Here is a 13,037-nt window from a genome sequence, read left to right as displayed (position 1 = left end):
TAACACCTTCAGCCCAGGCAGCAGCAACCAACAGTCTGGGAGTGGGGGAGAGAGAATCATTTTTCAAATCACTCCAAATCAATCTCCACTCTAACAGCAACAGTTTTCCACATCACCATAATATTTCCACACATCAATTTTCAGCATATGTATCTTTATGTTATCAGTCAAAGCTAGAAAAGCATACACTTATCCTGGGCTTACTGTTAAGCAAAGACTATATGAACGGCTAGAAAAAATATAGAGAGCCTGCAATGGCGAGAAAGGAGCAGAATGCAGGACTTCCACAGCTCCAACTAGTTCCTTAACCACAAGTCCATTCTCCATTTTTCTGTCACACTCAGAGAGGTCTTTATGCCTTTTTTTTTTTTTTACTCACTAGCTTGCTGGAAAATCTGTTGTCTGTCAGCATTAAAAAAAAAAAAAGATTAAGTGACACAAGCTAGTCTCCAGTTTACTCCATTTACAAGCTTTAAGTGATTGTACGCATCAAAGATTTCAAGATGCTTTGGACAGCAAACTAATAAGGAAATTCTCTTTTCACCTAAAAGAGAGCGGAAAAAAACCCCAAACAAATAAATTACGCACTAACAGAACCACTTGTCAAATGGCTAGGATAGTGCACTTTAAGTTACTGACTCCCCACAAACATCCAGTCTACTAAAAAATTCATAAAGAGACAGATGGCACAACAGCAGCTCTTTGCAGGAGAGCAGGGTTTAGCAGTGAACAAAGGACTTTGACTCCCTAGGACAAGAGAAGAGATCATTGTGGGGTTTGGAGGCTTGGAAGGGGGCATTGGAGCACGCGGGGAGCGGAGGAGGGCTGTGTCTATCTGCAGCTCCTAGTTTCACCCCACAGCAGCAACAGATTTGAGACATTTATTCTACCTTGGCAGGCTTACAAGGAGCATGGAGAACAGAGTAGAACAAGAACAATCCAACTCTGCCATGTAGATTAAATCCTCATTGCAATAGAAACATGAAAAATAAAACAAAAAACTCCCGTTCAAGTATCTGAAACTACATGCCACAGGTAGGTAACTCCTAACGATTTGTGCTAAAGAGGAAACCGAGGCATGGAATAATATGACATGTTTAAAGTGACAGGGCAACTCAGTATCAGTGGGAATTTGATCCATGCCTCTCCATTCATGCTGGTCTGCCTCTAAGCATTAGGAAATATCCTTGTGTGACCCAGTGGTTTGGGGGATCAGCCTGAAAGGGAGACAGAAGCAGTAAAGTCCCTTTTAGATTGCTGAGATCAAGAGGAAAATAACAACAAAAACCAGGATAGCCAGAAATCTGCACTTATTTCAAGCCAGATCCTTCAAACAAAAGCTAATTTGTATCTCTTTTGCCTTTTTTAGGGAAATGGAATTGGGGGGAAAACACAAGAAGACATAGAGCCCAGTCCTATTAATGTGGACATCTCACACAGAGCACTTTAACACACAGCATGGACACTATAGGGGCAGAGTCAGAATGTTTCGGCCTGACAACAGCTGTCTTTTCTGAAGTTGAGTTTTAGTGCTTGTGAAATGTGCCAGACAGACAGCCTGGGAGAGTTCAGTCCTCTGTTTATCTATACAGCAGGTAGGGCATGAGCATCAGCAGGGAAGAAAACCTCTATCCACGCTGCCCCATTTCTGCACTGAAGGGATGGACCCCTATGGCACAAGAATGTAATCCACTCTCTTCTGCTTCTTTACAGAGATGCTAACAAGTGTGCCAGCTGTGTTCGTGGTTTGGGTTTTTTCTTTAAAAATAATAATAATAGCCTAAATGTTTACAGCATGTGTCAGCTCCCCTATGGCACAAGAATGTAATCCACTCTCTTCTGCTTCTTTACAGAGATGCTAACAAGTGTGCCAGTTGCGTTCGTGCTTTGGGGTTTTTCTTTAAAAATAATAATAGCCTAAATGTTTACAGCACGTGTCAGCTGACCAATATCGTAGTACACTAACTACTGAAACCACTGTGCCAAGTGCTCAGCTGGTGCAAGTCAATGCAGGACTGCTGACCCAGCTGCAGAGCTGGCCCCACGCCTCCACCCACTGGTTAGCGCGTGTCTCGACCCGGGGGAACACTCCTCAGGACCCAGCAGTTCACTCACCTCCCATTCATCACTACAGCCACTGCCCCAGTGAACAACTGCAATAAATAAATACAGAAAAGGTGGTAACAAAATATATTTGAGTCTTTACAGGATAATTAGGAAAAGTTAACAGTAGGAGGAATTGAACCCAGGATCTTGGATTCTTAAAGCTTCTGAGATAAATGGCCTCATTCCATCAGCTCCAAGACAGCAGAGGACTCAAGAGCCTCCACAGAGCAAAACCATAAACACAGCCAGCTACACACAGCACAGAGCTTACGCTCAGATTTTGCAGTGGTGTTCCAAGTAATTTCCCCTATAGTAACAAAACAGTCTGTCCCATCCCAGTTACATTGCATTAACGGAATTAAGATGTTGCATCTGAATTACATAGAAATTTCTTTATCTCTTATTAGAAGAAAACAAAAAAAAAAGGGCAAATAAACTGTTCAACTGTAAAAGTCACCCGGTTCTCCCCAGTACCCTGGAGGCTTCAATTAGATCACAGCTTTAGTAAACTAAGGAAAGGACTAGGAGTAACAAGCACACAACATAACCTGCTCTAAAGAGCTTAAATCTTCAAGAAATGCAACAATAATAATAATTTTAAAAATCATTCCCACTTGCTGAATAGGGAATTTATATTCAAAACGATATAACTCACCTAAAATGAGAAAATCTGCAGCAAAATGAGAAATTAAATTCATTTGCAGTATCCATGACCCCTTAATCATGAGACCAACAAACTGAGTCATTATAATATAGGCATGACAAAATACAGTTTTCCTTTGGGAAGTATCATCTTCAAAAGAACAAACTTCCACCCTTCTATCTGAAAGCCATCCACTTCATCTCCCTCTCCGCGATTTCCACAAAGAAGGAAATGTCAGTATGCAAAGTTCACACGCTATTTCCAGGAACTACAAGGAACATTAAGAACCACCACTTCAGCCATGAGAAAAGGAAATAAAAACATTTACATTTCTGAAGTCTCATAAACCTACCAATTCCACAGGTACTCACTTCAAAAACTAAGCAGGAAGGTAGGATAAATAGAAATTAAGATCACTGGAAATCCACCAGTGCTGTGATGCACCGTGGGAGCACACTAGAAGCAGTTTAGCTCTGATGAATTTTGATCTTGCACACAAAGTTAAAGCTTGCTCTAACATTTTGAGAAGTGACTGTGGCTTGTGTTGTCTAAAAAACTTGGGAGAGCAAATTTTGTAAATGCTTCTGGACTGAACATCTAGTATCTAATCTCCTGCGTATGTTCAGGTGGTCCTTTCAGTCCTGTGCTCCAGTGGAGTTATGTCTGTTTCTGCTTTTTGACGCCTGCAATAGCAGCATTGCAGGATCTGAGCTGTATCGTTGCTGTTAAAACAGAGGCAGCATTCTGAAGTCAGGTTCTGATCCGAGTTACACTGGAATTCTGACTCAGAACGTTGCAGGAACCTATATACTGTAATGCATCCTACAGATCTTTGTCAGTGGGAGAGGCTACACAATAAATTTCAGTGAAGAAGCTCCCTTTCATATAGCAAAGTACTAGTTTTCAAGAGTGAACGGAAAAATAACTGCAAGGCCCTTCAGATCTAAATCTAGTCCCCAGAGCAAAGGTCACAGCAGAAATGTTTTATTCAGCATAAGAACTTTTGGAATTCATTCAAGGAGAAGAAAAAACCCAACAACAACAGCATGGCTGACATTTTTTTCCCACTGAACTGTTTCTTCCTTTTTAAACCGGGATACAAGTATCCGTGATTTGGCAAACACCAATGAGTTGTGCCTCCCTGCAGCAATAAATAGGTAAACCACCACAACAGTCTAAGCATCAGTCTCTGGCAGCATGAAAAGCAAGGAAGCGGGGAGAGAAACAACTAAAGGGGGAAACAGTGTACTGCTGATGGAGGTACATCCATTTGCGACAACTTACAGTGTAGCCCCTGAACTCAGCTAAATTTGGTGAGCGTTCAGTTCAGTGCAACATCGGATGGCAGGTTTAACCTCAACCGATTTGAATGCTTCATTAGCCTAGTGATGTTTGTAGGGTGCCATCTCCAGACAGCAGTGCCGATTTGTAATCATTTGTTTCCTCTGGGGCCTTTACAACCACGTGAAAATGGCTTTATCAGGCTGTACCCCTTATTTCTCTCATGTGCCTTATTATTACCCCCACTGAACTCCAGATTTCACTTGCGATTTTGAGACAAGCGCACACAGAGATGAAAGGGAAGAACTGCTACTCAACAAGAAACTGTCAGACTGAACCTAGAAGATGCTTCCACACGAACAGAATGCCTATAGGCAGAATGCCTATTGCTGTTAGCAGGGGAGTTACAAATAAAAGTTCTAGGTTTAGAGCAAGTTCGGAAAGCTTAGGACTCACTGACCACACAGATGACTTGTGATGTACATTTTACACACAGTTGTTAAAAATAATAACCCAACAGTTTTACTTCCATTGCACATTACATCAACAGATCTCAAATCCCTGCAGAAAGCATGTTTTGCATGAGAATGGACAGCTTGCTCAAGACGACCAATTCAGTTAGTGGCAGGAACTACACCCTTCATGGTCTTAACTCATAGGCCAATACACTGCCTTATGTCACGCTGCTTCTGCAGCAGCAAGTCACATTTCAGAAAATTCAGACTTCAGATGGGAAAGTTCCCAAATGCAGAGTCATACCAAACATCAACACAGCCAAAAATAAGCACAAAATTTCATAGAAAAGGTCAGGATGGCATATCTAGGACTTCTGCTTCTAGTCAGGAAACTGCCACCCACACCCACACAAACAGCCCAGTTTTGCTGGAATTTCCAACTTCAGCTGCAACCACAACTTGCAAGTACAAAATTAAAAGGGAAAACCACGGGGTACACAGAGCAGAAGAAACCCATCACATCATACAATTTCCAAAATTATTTAGATTGACTCTATGGTGAAAAAACAGAAATAATTGATCCTTATTCAAACCAGCTTGGCCGTTCTGAATGCCAAAACAAATTCACAAGAAACACTATGACAAATAATGCTTATTAGAATGTAGATAGGGCATGCCAGACACATGCAGACATAAAAACTGAATCAACAATCAATCCACTCCAGCACCAGCTCTCCACTGGCCCCTTGTAGCAGCTGCTTCAGGGAAAAGAAACTCTTTAAACAGTTACTATAGAATAATCTGAGGGGGAAAGGTTTCTTCCCGATTTTTCCTATTTACTGTTGCTCTTCTGGAGATCTTGGTGGTGTCCTTCTTCAATCAGCTCTGTCTACTCTTATTTTTCCTTTTTGAATCTTGCTGAACTCCAGGTCTCAAACAACACTTCAAGTCAGTGAGTTCCACAGGCTAGTTTTCTAAGCTTCCACAAATACAATTTTTCATGTGCCAGTTCATGATTTAACAAATCGCTGTTCTCCCCTATTTATGTTATTTACCGAGAAACTGGCAAGCAGAACAAAGACCTGGATCTGGAACTGAGTAATATATGAAGCTGCTGTTCTACATAAATTTCTCACAAACCCCAAAGTGTCAGTTTTAATCCTGCCTAATATGTTGTCCTTCTGCCTTTACCCCTTCCTTCCTCCCCAAATTTCTACAAAAATATTGCATTTTTCTTAAAGAATATTATTGAAGCTGCCAGGTTACTCAAAGCTTTATCTGTCTCAGTAATCCACTTGGATCATATCCCTGGTGAACAGAATATACTCCAGATACATATTTGGTCACAATAAAAATGATGCACAGAGAACTTCATTTAAAAAATAAACATCAACAATTTTGTCAAGGTAAACTCTGACGGACTAAAGATAACCAACTTTTAGGCTGGCAGTTTTCTACACAATCACAAATGGCAGACAATGACAGACAACCATCAGTGAAGACCCTCACCCACCTCAAAGCACACACAATTTGGGGTTGCTTTAGAGAAGAAATGAGGATTAGTTTCCTACCTGTCAATGATCACAGGGTCAGACGGAGTCTCATTTCTGTTGCCACAACTTTTCTTCTCACAGCACCGACTAGAGAGGGAAAGAAAACCAAAATTAAACAATTACTGTGACAGTTGATGTCAAAGCAACAGGCTAAAAAGTCATGTCTGCAAACCTTCAGGACTCTATATACGCCGAGAAGAGCAACAGAAAATTCTGGCCAGGCTTTCCAGAAGGGAGAAGAACTAAGGGAACTGGGTGCCCCAGTCCTGGTTGATTCCAGCTGGATAAGGTGCTATTTATAAAGGCTTAATAAATGATTAACAGATGTCATAATGACATTACAGGTGTGAGTACTGTGTTATATATGGTTAAAAGCCCATCAAAAGAAGGTGTTAGACTATAAGCAACCTAATGATTTGTTATATTCTAATAACTGATTTGTTGATTATTAAATATCTAGTAATCCCTAAATTTCATATGCCCACAGAAAACTTCAGCACTATAGTAGCACCAATGGAAAAACAAAAACTGAACATCCTTAGGTCCTACTAAGGATCTGAAGAGGTGTTTCTCAGGTTGGCATTTAATCTGTAAATCCCTTTGCAATTGTTTCAGTGATGATAAACCCTTAGAATTAAGGATGTATTTATACACCTTTTGTACTGTGACATGATTGTATAGAAATTAGAGCTCTCTCTGATGAGCTCACAACATAAATGTATTTATCTGACTTGGTAAGAAAACGCAAGATAACGCTGTCGCCCTCAGGAGCTTGCAGCAAGGTACATACTGCAGAATGATATCCACGTTATGTCGACATCTATGTGTGCGTGCATGCACACGTATGCAAAGACAGCTGTGTGTGCATATGGATGGATGTATACATGTATACACAGACATATCAGGAGATGATACAGAAGAATACAACCTACACTCAAGAACTATTTGATGTTCTTAACTCCCAGTGAATTACATTTTCTTGAGGAAAGAACAGAACCACTGCATTTCCTTTCCTCATTTATAATAATAATAATATTAATAGTAATAATAGAAAAAATAGACAGCTCTTTATTTTATTTCCACTGATACACTCATTGACATGGGTGATGCTCCTTGCATATACACTAGCTGAGTACCAAAAGTTTGAGTATCCTCAATTTAAAAAATTTATAGCAACACAGAAGTCTGTTCACAGATTTAAGATGTCTTGATGTTCACATAGTTTGTTCCAACCAAACCTAGCATGGGAGGGGGAGGATGGAGGTATCCAAAACTTGAAGTAGACTGTATCAGAAGTCCCATGTGCCTCAAAAGCCACCAGATCACATTCTGCCTTAAGTTACACAAGTGCCTTTCCAAATTATGTTTTTCACATTCTGCTGAGGTTGTTCAAATTTACACACATGGAATCAAGAACTTGTTTAGGATTTTATGCAGTGGTATAATAGGTGCTGAATAAATTTGCAAAATTCTCAAGTGTCTGAATCCCACAGTTTACCAACTGAGGAGCAATTCCAAGCAGAGGAATTAAAAAAAAAAAAAATTAATATAATGCTTGAATTCACTGAAGGCAGTACAAAATACGAAAGGGTAGCTTTTTTTTTTTTCTTGAAATGCTTAATATTTGTTTATAAATACCTAAAATAAGCATTTAGGCAAAAAAAAAAAATCTTCCAGATATGCACAATTTCAAATGCAGGCATCTTCTCCTTAAGTTATAGTGTGTGCCATGAACTTCCCATCTGCAAGCTGAAATTGCCCAGCAAGATGAGATACAACTAGCAGATCTATTTGAATAGCAGCTCTAACTGTTTCAACATTTCTACATTCCCTTTGCCTCAAACCTGCACTTATTCATCCATGCTAGTCCTTTTAAAATAAAAGGATACACTAAATATTTAAAAATCCCTGGGGCAGACCCTCTAGCTGCTGTAAATTGTCATAGCTCCATTGACTTCAGTGAAGCTATGGTAATTCACACTAGCTAAGAATATCTCCACCTCCTCCTTCTCCCAACTTTGTTTTAAGTGCATCTTTTATGCATTTCACTGCCTAATGAATGTTTATAAAGAATTGCAGATTTCTGTACTAAAAGTCAAGATATGAGATATTTTCTAAGGAAAAAAATAAACCCCAAGAAAGCAGAAAACCCTCACTCAGAAGAATATAAATTTGGCATGTACTTCTGACATGTCCAATAAAACAATGCATTGGAAAGAACACTGGGAATAAATGCCTTGCTTGTTTACATGTCACTATCATAAAACAACAAAAGGAACTCAATTTTTAAAATACAGTGTTTTGTTGTTCTTGATATTTTTTACAGCTAGCTGAAAGAGCAGTCATTTCCTCTCTTTGCAATAATACTGAGATATCCTTTAGTTGTGTGACTTATGCAGATGGTCATAAAAAATACTTCTGATTGCACTACACTGCAGTAGCATCCAAGGAGAACACACCAGCAGTACCTCCAGTACATCTCATCAGCTCACATACTCTTCCCAGAGAGGTTGCCATTTCTTGGCATGGTCGTTTAGAATGAATTGGAGATTGGAGTACAACGTGGCTGGGTTCTGCAATAAGCACATCTTGTTTTATTTTGGTTTGGTTAGGAACTTTACATTTGTAATATTTGAAAATTTTTCTTCTAAAACCACAGCTTACAGCTAAAGTTCTCCATATATTTTACAAATATCTGCATTCTTATTGTACTTGGGTAACACATTTTTGTTAGAGTGCTAGATTTTTTTTTCTCTTTGACTATAATATTTTTTGAGCCCAAACATAGATGAAAAAATGTCTTGATTAGGGAAAAGTCAATCACTTCCAGTGAATGACTAGGTCACACATAAATGGGAGTGCTTCTAAAGACTGAGGATGTTTCAGCCCAGCATCTTAGCAAAAGTACCTCTCAAATCTTTAAATCCCTGTTTCCAAGTATTTCATCACAGTATCCAAGCACTGACATTTTCACTGGGTTTGTTTTTCAAGTGCTGTCTGTAACATAATTGACTTGTTCCAGTTTAAGTCAATGGCAAAGATCCCAAACTCTGGTGCTCCAGGATCAAGCCTACAATATTGTCTTAAAGCAAATTACTGGCATGACTTCACCAATATTTACACTTCTCCTACAATGTTCCAATAGGAAAATACCTTTAGAGATGCTCATTTGCTTAAAACAGAAATACCAAGGCCTAAGACTTCTATCTTCTACACCTTTTCTTATTACACTTTCCCCTCTAACTAGATCTACGTGGGAAAAATAATGGTTTACATTATGAACAGTCCTGAAAAAAAGCTAAAAACAAACACGGAAACTGAAAGATACCACAGACGCCACCAGATCTACAAACTGGGTACTCCAGAAGGCTCATGTCAAAGGCAAACTTGCATCCATTCCCTCCTCACACTTGACTAAAATGGTTTTAAAATTCAGCCCTCAACTTCCCTCCCCTCAACCCCCACAAAAAAAAAAAAAAAAAAAAAAATCTGTCTCTAATTTCAAACTCAAATAAGCTCACAGCATGGTGGCCTTTGTTTTGTTTTCTTCTCCCCAACTCCTCCCTGCAATTGCATAACAAAAGTGTCTAAATTCACACCATCTGGCCGATAAAGACACAGGCCCCAGTGGCCGCCTGGCCCAGCTGATTAGAGCTCCTGTCTAGTCTGAGCCTTGTGGCGAAAGTCACAGCTGTGGGGCTTGCTTGCACTCAATACAACTCTGTTATTAGCCAGCTGTAGGCCCTGAGACTACTTCTGTTCAAATTATAATACCTTTTAACCCGCTGAGCATTGAGGGCATAGGGGGTTGCTGGCAGCAGCATAACAACTAGTTTCCTCTTAGTTGATAATTGGAAGAAAAAGAAGAAGAGAAAAAAGTTATTCCAGGAGAGGAGACTGTTTACCTTGATTTCCAACCACTGGTAGGAAAGACTGTGTATTTAAGATAGACCCACCTAATAGGAACAGCTCCCATTAGGCCATAATAACCCAAATGAAAAATTTCAGATCTGCAAATAAATAAATAGAGCCTCTCACTGAAAGCACTAATTATTGAGAGCAGAGAGTTTAACTTTCAACTGGTATGACAGATTGTTGTAGCCGTATCAATATTTAGACAACTTTCCTGCTAAGCATGCATCTGTCACTGGCTGAGTGGAATACGCAGTTTCAGATGCACTCGTCTCTACACAGCGAGAATATCTGTGTGCATGATTACATATAAAAAAATATCAAAAATAAAGCCTACCTTCAACTAGCAAGGATTGGAAGAAGAGGAGCAGAAAGACAGGCAGACCCTTCTTTTTAAAAACAGTAGGCATCAATTTGGACAGCAGAGCGGGTACAGTGCATTAAATTTTTATATACTGTTACTAATGCAAACTAAACTAGGGGCTTTAAAAATTGATGCTGCCACTTAAGCAGCACACAATGAGGAAGATTTGATTATTGTACTTAAAAGAAATAAAATAAAATGTCAAGTTTAACTAGAGTTGGATCCATTCCCCTGGCATTATTCAAAGTGATACGTGTAATGCCTCTTCAGAATACACAGCATCCTGTTCAGAGATACTTTAGGAAAACACGACATTTAAAATCAAATGTCTTGATTAGGTTAGAGAGTGCTTTTGATTTTGTTCACTAATCTGTGTTTTACATGGAAAGGATGTCCCTGAGTTATAATTCTTCCTTGGTTAATCTATCAAGCAGGAGAGTTCAGTACACTCAGAATAATGGTTCACATTTGTAGAACACTACCTTAAACTGAGCACGGAATATGTTTATAGGCATCAGTGGAAGCCAGGTATATAAAAGCTGAACAGAGTGTTGGATACTATAAAGGCATGAAGAGGAGAAGGGGAAAAAGCCAAATTAATTTTATTTTAAAGAAGTACACTCGGATGGGAAGGTGCTGGTATTTGCTGAAATATTTTAACTTCCAAAATAGAACTGCACTCTATCCAGGAAGAGTGGAGAAAGATGAAGGATGTTAACTGTTATTTTGTTATCACAAACCAGGACCCAACTGCACAGCAATTCAATTATTTCTCTTCTCTAATATTCACCTACTTATAGTGAAGACTTTGAACAATATAGATAGCATATATGTTTAAATACGTACACAAGTTCTAGACATGCCAGAAGGTAAAACATATACCTTTGATCTTTACTACAACATCTATAGGTCCTCATAAAGTGCAACGTATGCGTCTCACACATGATATATGCTGTGTTTGTGCACACATATGTGAATGTTGGTCAAAAGTAGCAATGCTCATTTGCTTAATTAATGAGAGCAAAGCACAATAGAAAAACACTCTACATTTACTTGATTCTTATATTTAAAAAGTAATGGAATACTTGACATAATTGTTAAGCACTGAAACAGACTTTCCCTTGACAAAAGTTTGTCCAAATAAGCTACTCTTACTACTATATTAAAAGACCACTTAAAAAAATAATCAAGTCGCAAACAGCAACATTAAAAGAAGCAACATTTAGTCCAACAACTTAACCCCCTCCCACTAATACAATAAATCACAAACTGTGTTTAATAAAGGTCAAGATTGGTTTTGCCTTTCATTTTATGAAAGAACATTCTACACACAATTTAACACATTTTAATATAAGAACACTGACTGTTTGCATTGTTATATATATTGAAAAAAATTTAATTACATGAGAGCAGAAGAAGTAATAAGTTACCATGGAAGCACGATGCACATACATAAGGTACATGTAACTTCAGACTTATACAAATGTTATTAAAAACATCCTCAACTCATTTTACCCACTAATTTATAACTTTACATGCTAAAAATAGCATATTTTATTAAGAGGTGGAAGTCCCCTAAATATTGCTGACATGGTATAGGAAAGGAGGATTTGTGTTTGAGGGGTTTCTTTTTTGGTTGGGGTAAAAATAAGCAAAATTAAAGAACATTAATTATGATAATTTAATTAAGAAAATTAAAATATTTCACCAGAGAAAAATTACATGAAGAATGCCTTTTAGCTTCCAGGTTAAACTGCTCATTCTCAAAAGGTGAACAGGAATTTTGTAAGAAATAAGCATATGAAAAGTCTCAATTTAAACACCACACACAAAGGCCTAGTTTAAACAGAAACAGCGCAGCTCAGACTGTGGACCTGGGCTTGCTAAATCTCTTGCAATAAAAAAAAAAAAAAAACCACCACACACCACACCACAAAACCTCCTCCAAATATCTGTATTGAATCCAAATCAATTATTACTCGTACGTAAAAAGAAAGCCTTTCTACACAAAGAATCTCTCTGACTCAACAACAAAGCAAACAAACAAAAAAATCAAACCCTACCTACAACTTTATTGGAAAGGCTATTTTGGCATCTATTGAAACAAACTTAACAAATGATATGCCATTAAGTCATCTTACCTGCACATGACTTCATGGGTAAGCAAAACTCTGCACATTTCAGGATTCTTGTTCTGCCCTTCGTAAGTTATGGGCTAGAAAAATTAAGAAAAGGGGTAAGCCACTCGCATCAGGGCATTACTTATTTGTCATAACATTCAGATGTGAGGTGAAGGCTTTTTACCATTGCTCACCATCACTTGCAAATAAATACCTTCCCCAAAGCTTTTATGAGGAGGGAAAGCAGGTTATAACATAGATATTGATAACAAGTGGATAAAAACCTACAATCCATAGAGGGGGGGGGGGGAAAAAAAAGAAAAAAAAAAAAGAGAGACTACAGAGCACTATTTTTCAATTGCCCTCAAAAATAAGGTCTGCAATACAGATGAATAAGAGACAGAAACAAACCAGAGAAGAAAAAACATGCAGGGCAACGTTAGGAAAAAAAGAAGGATGAGGCGGAACAGGATAGCATAGCACATATTAGCTATGCTCACCTGTTTAGTGACTGAATCGATGAGTCTAACGTACAGATCCTGTTCAGTCCTGACACCTAGAGCGAGAGAGAAGAGTAATAAATAATGCTGTTACGCGCATCTT

The 13,037-nt window shown here is 38.6% G+C and overlaps 1 protein-coding gene across 3 annotated transcripts in view; it reads right to left on the bottom strand.

The window, feature by feature from the left end:
* EBF2 (early B-cell factor 2) overlaps positions 1-13,037 on the bottom strand; it is a 128,542-nt gene that overhangs the window by 110,893 nt on the left and 4,612 nt on the right. For 2 of the 3 annotated variants that reach the window (XM_010073418.1, XM_010073420.1), the window contains exons 4-6: positions 12,935-12,990; positions 12,456-12,529; positions 6,057-6,125 (exon numbers count right to left, since the gene is read on the bottom strand). In XM_010073418.1, coding sequence (XP_010071720.1) covers positions 6,057-6,125; positions 12,456-12,529; positions 12,935-12,990 — 199 coding nt within the window. The remainder of the gene's footprint in view (positions 1-6,056; positions 6,126-12,455; positions 12,530-12,934; positions 12,991-13,037) is intronic. The other variant, XM_010073419.1, reaches the window with a different exon arrangement.

Source organism: Pterocles gutturalis, unplaced genomic scaffold (genome assembly GCF_000699245.1).
Source record: "Pterocles gutturalis isolate BGI_N339 unplaced genomic scaffold, ASM69924v1 scaffold16017, whole genome shotgun sequence".
In the NCBI taxonomy this organism is placed as follows: Eukaryota; Metazoa; Chordata; class Aves; order Pterocliformes; family Pteroclidae; genus Pterocles; species Pterocles gutturalis.
This window is presented reverse-complemented; position numbering and strand designations above follow the sequence as displayed.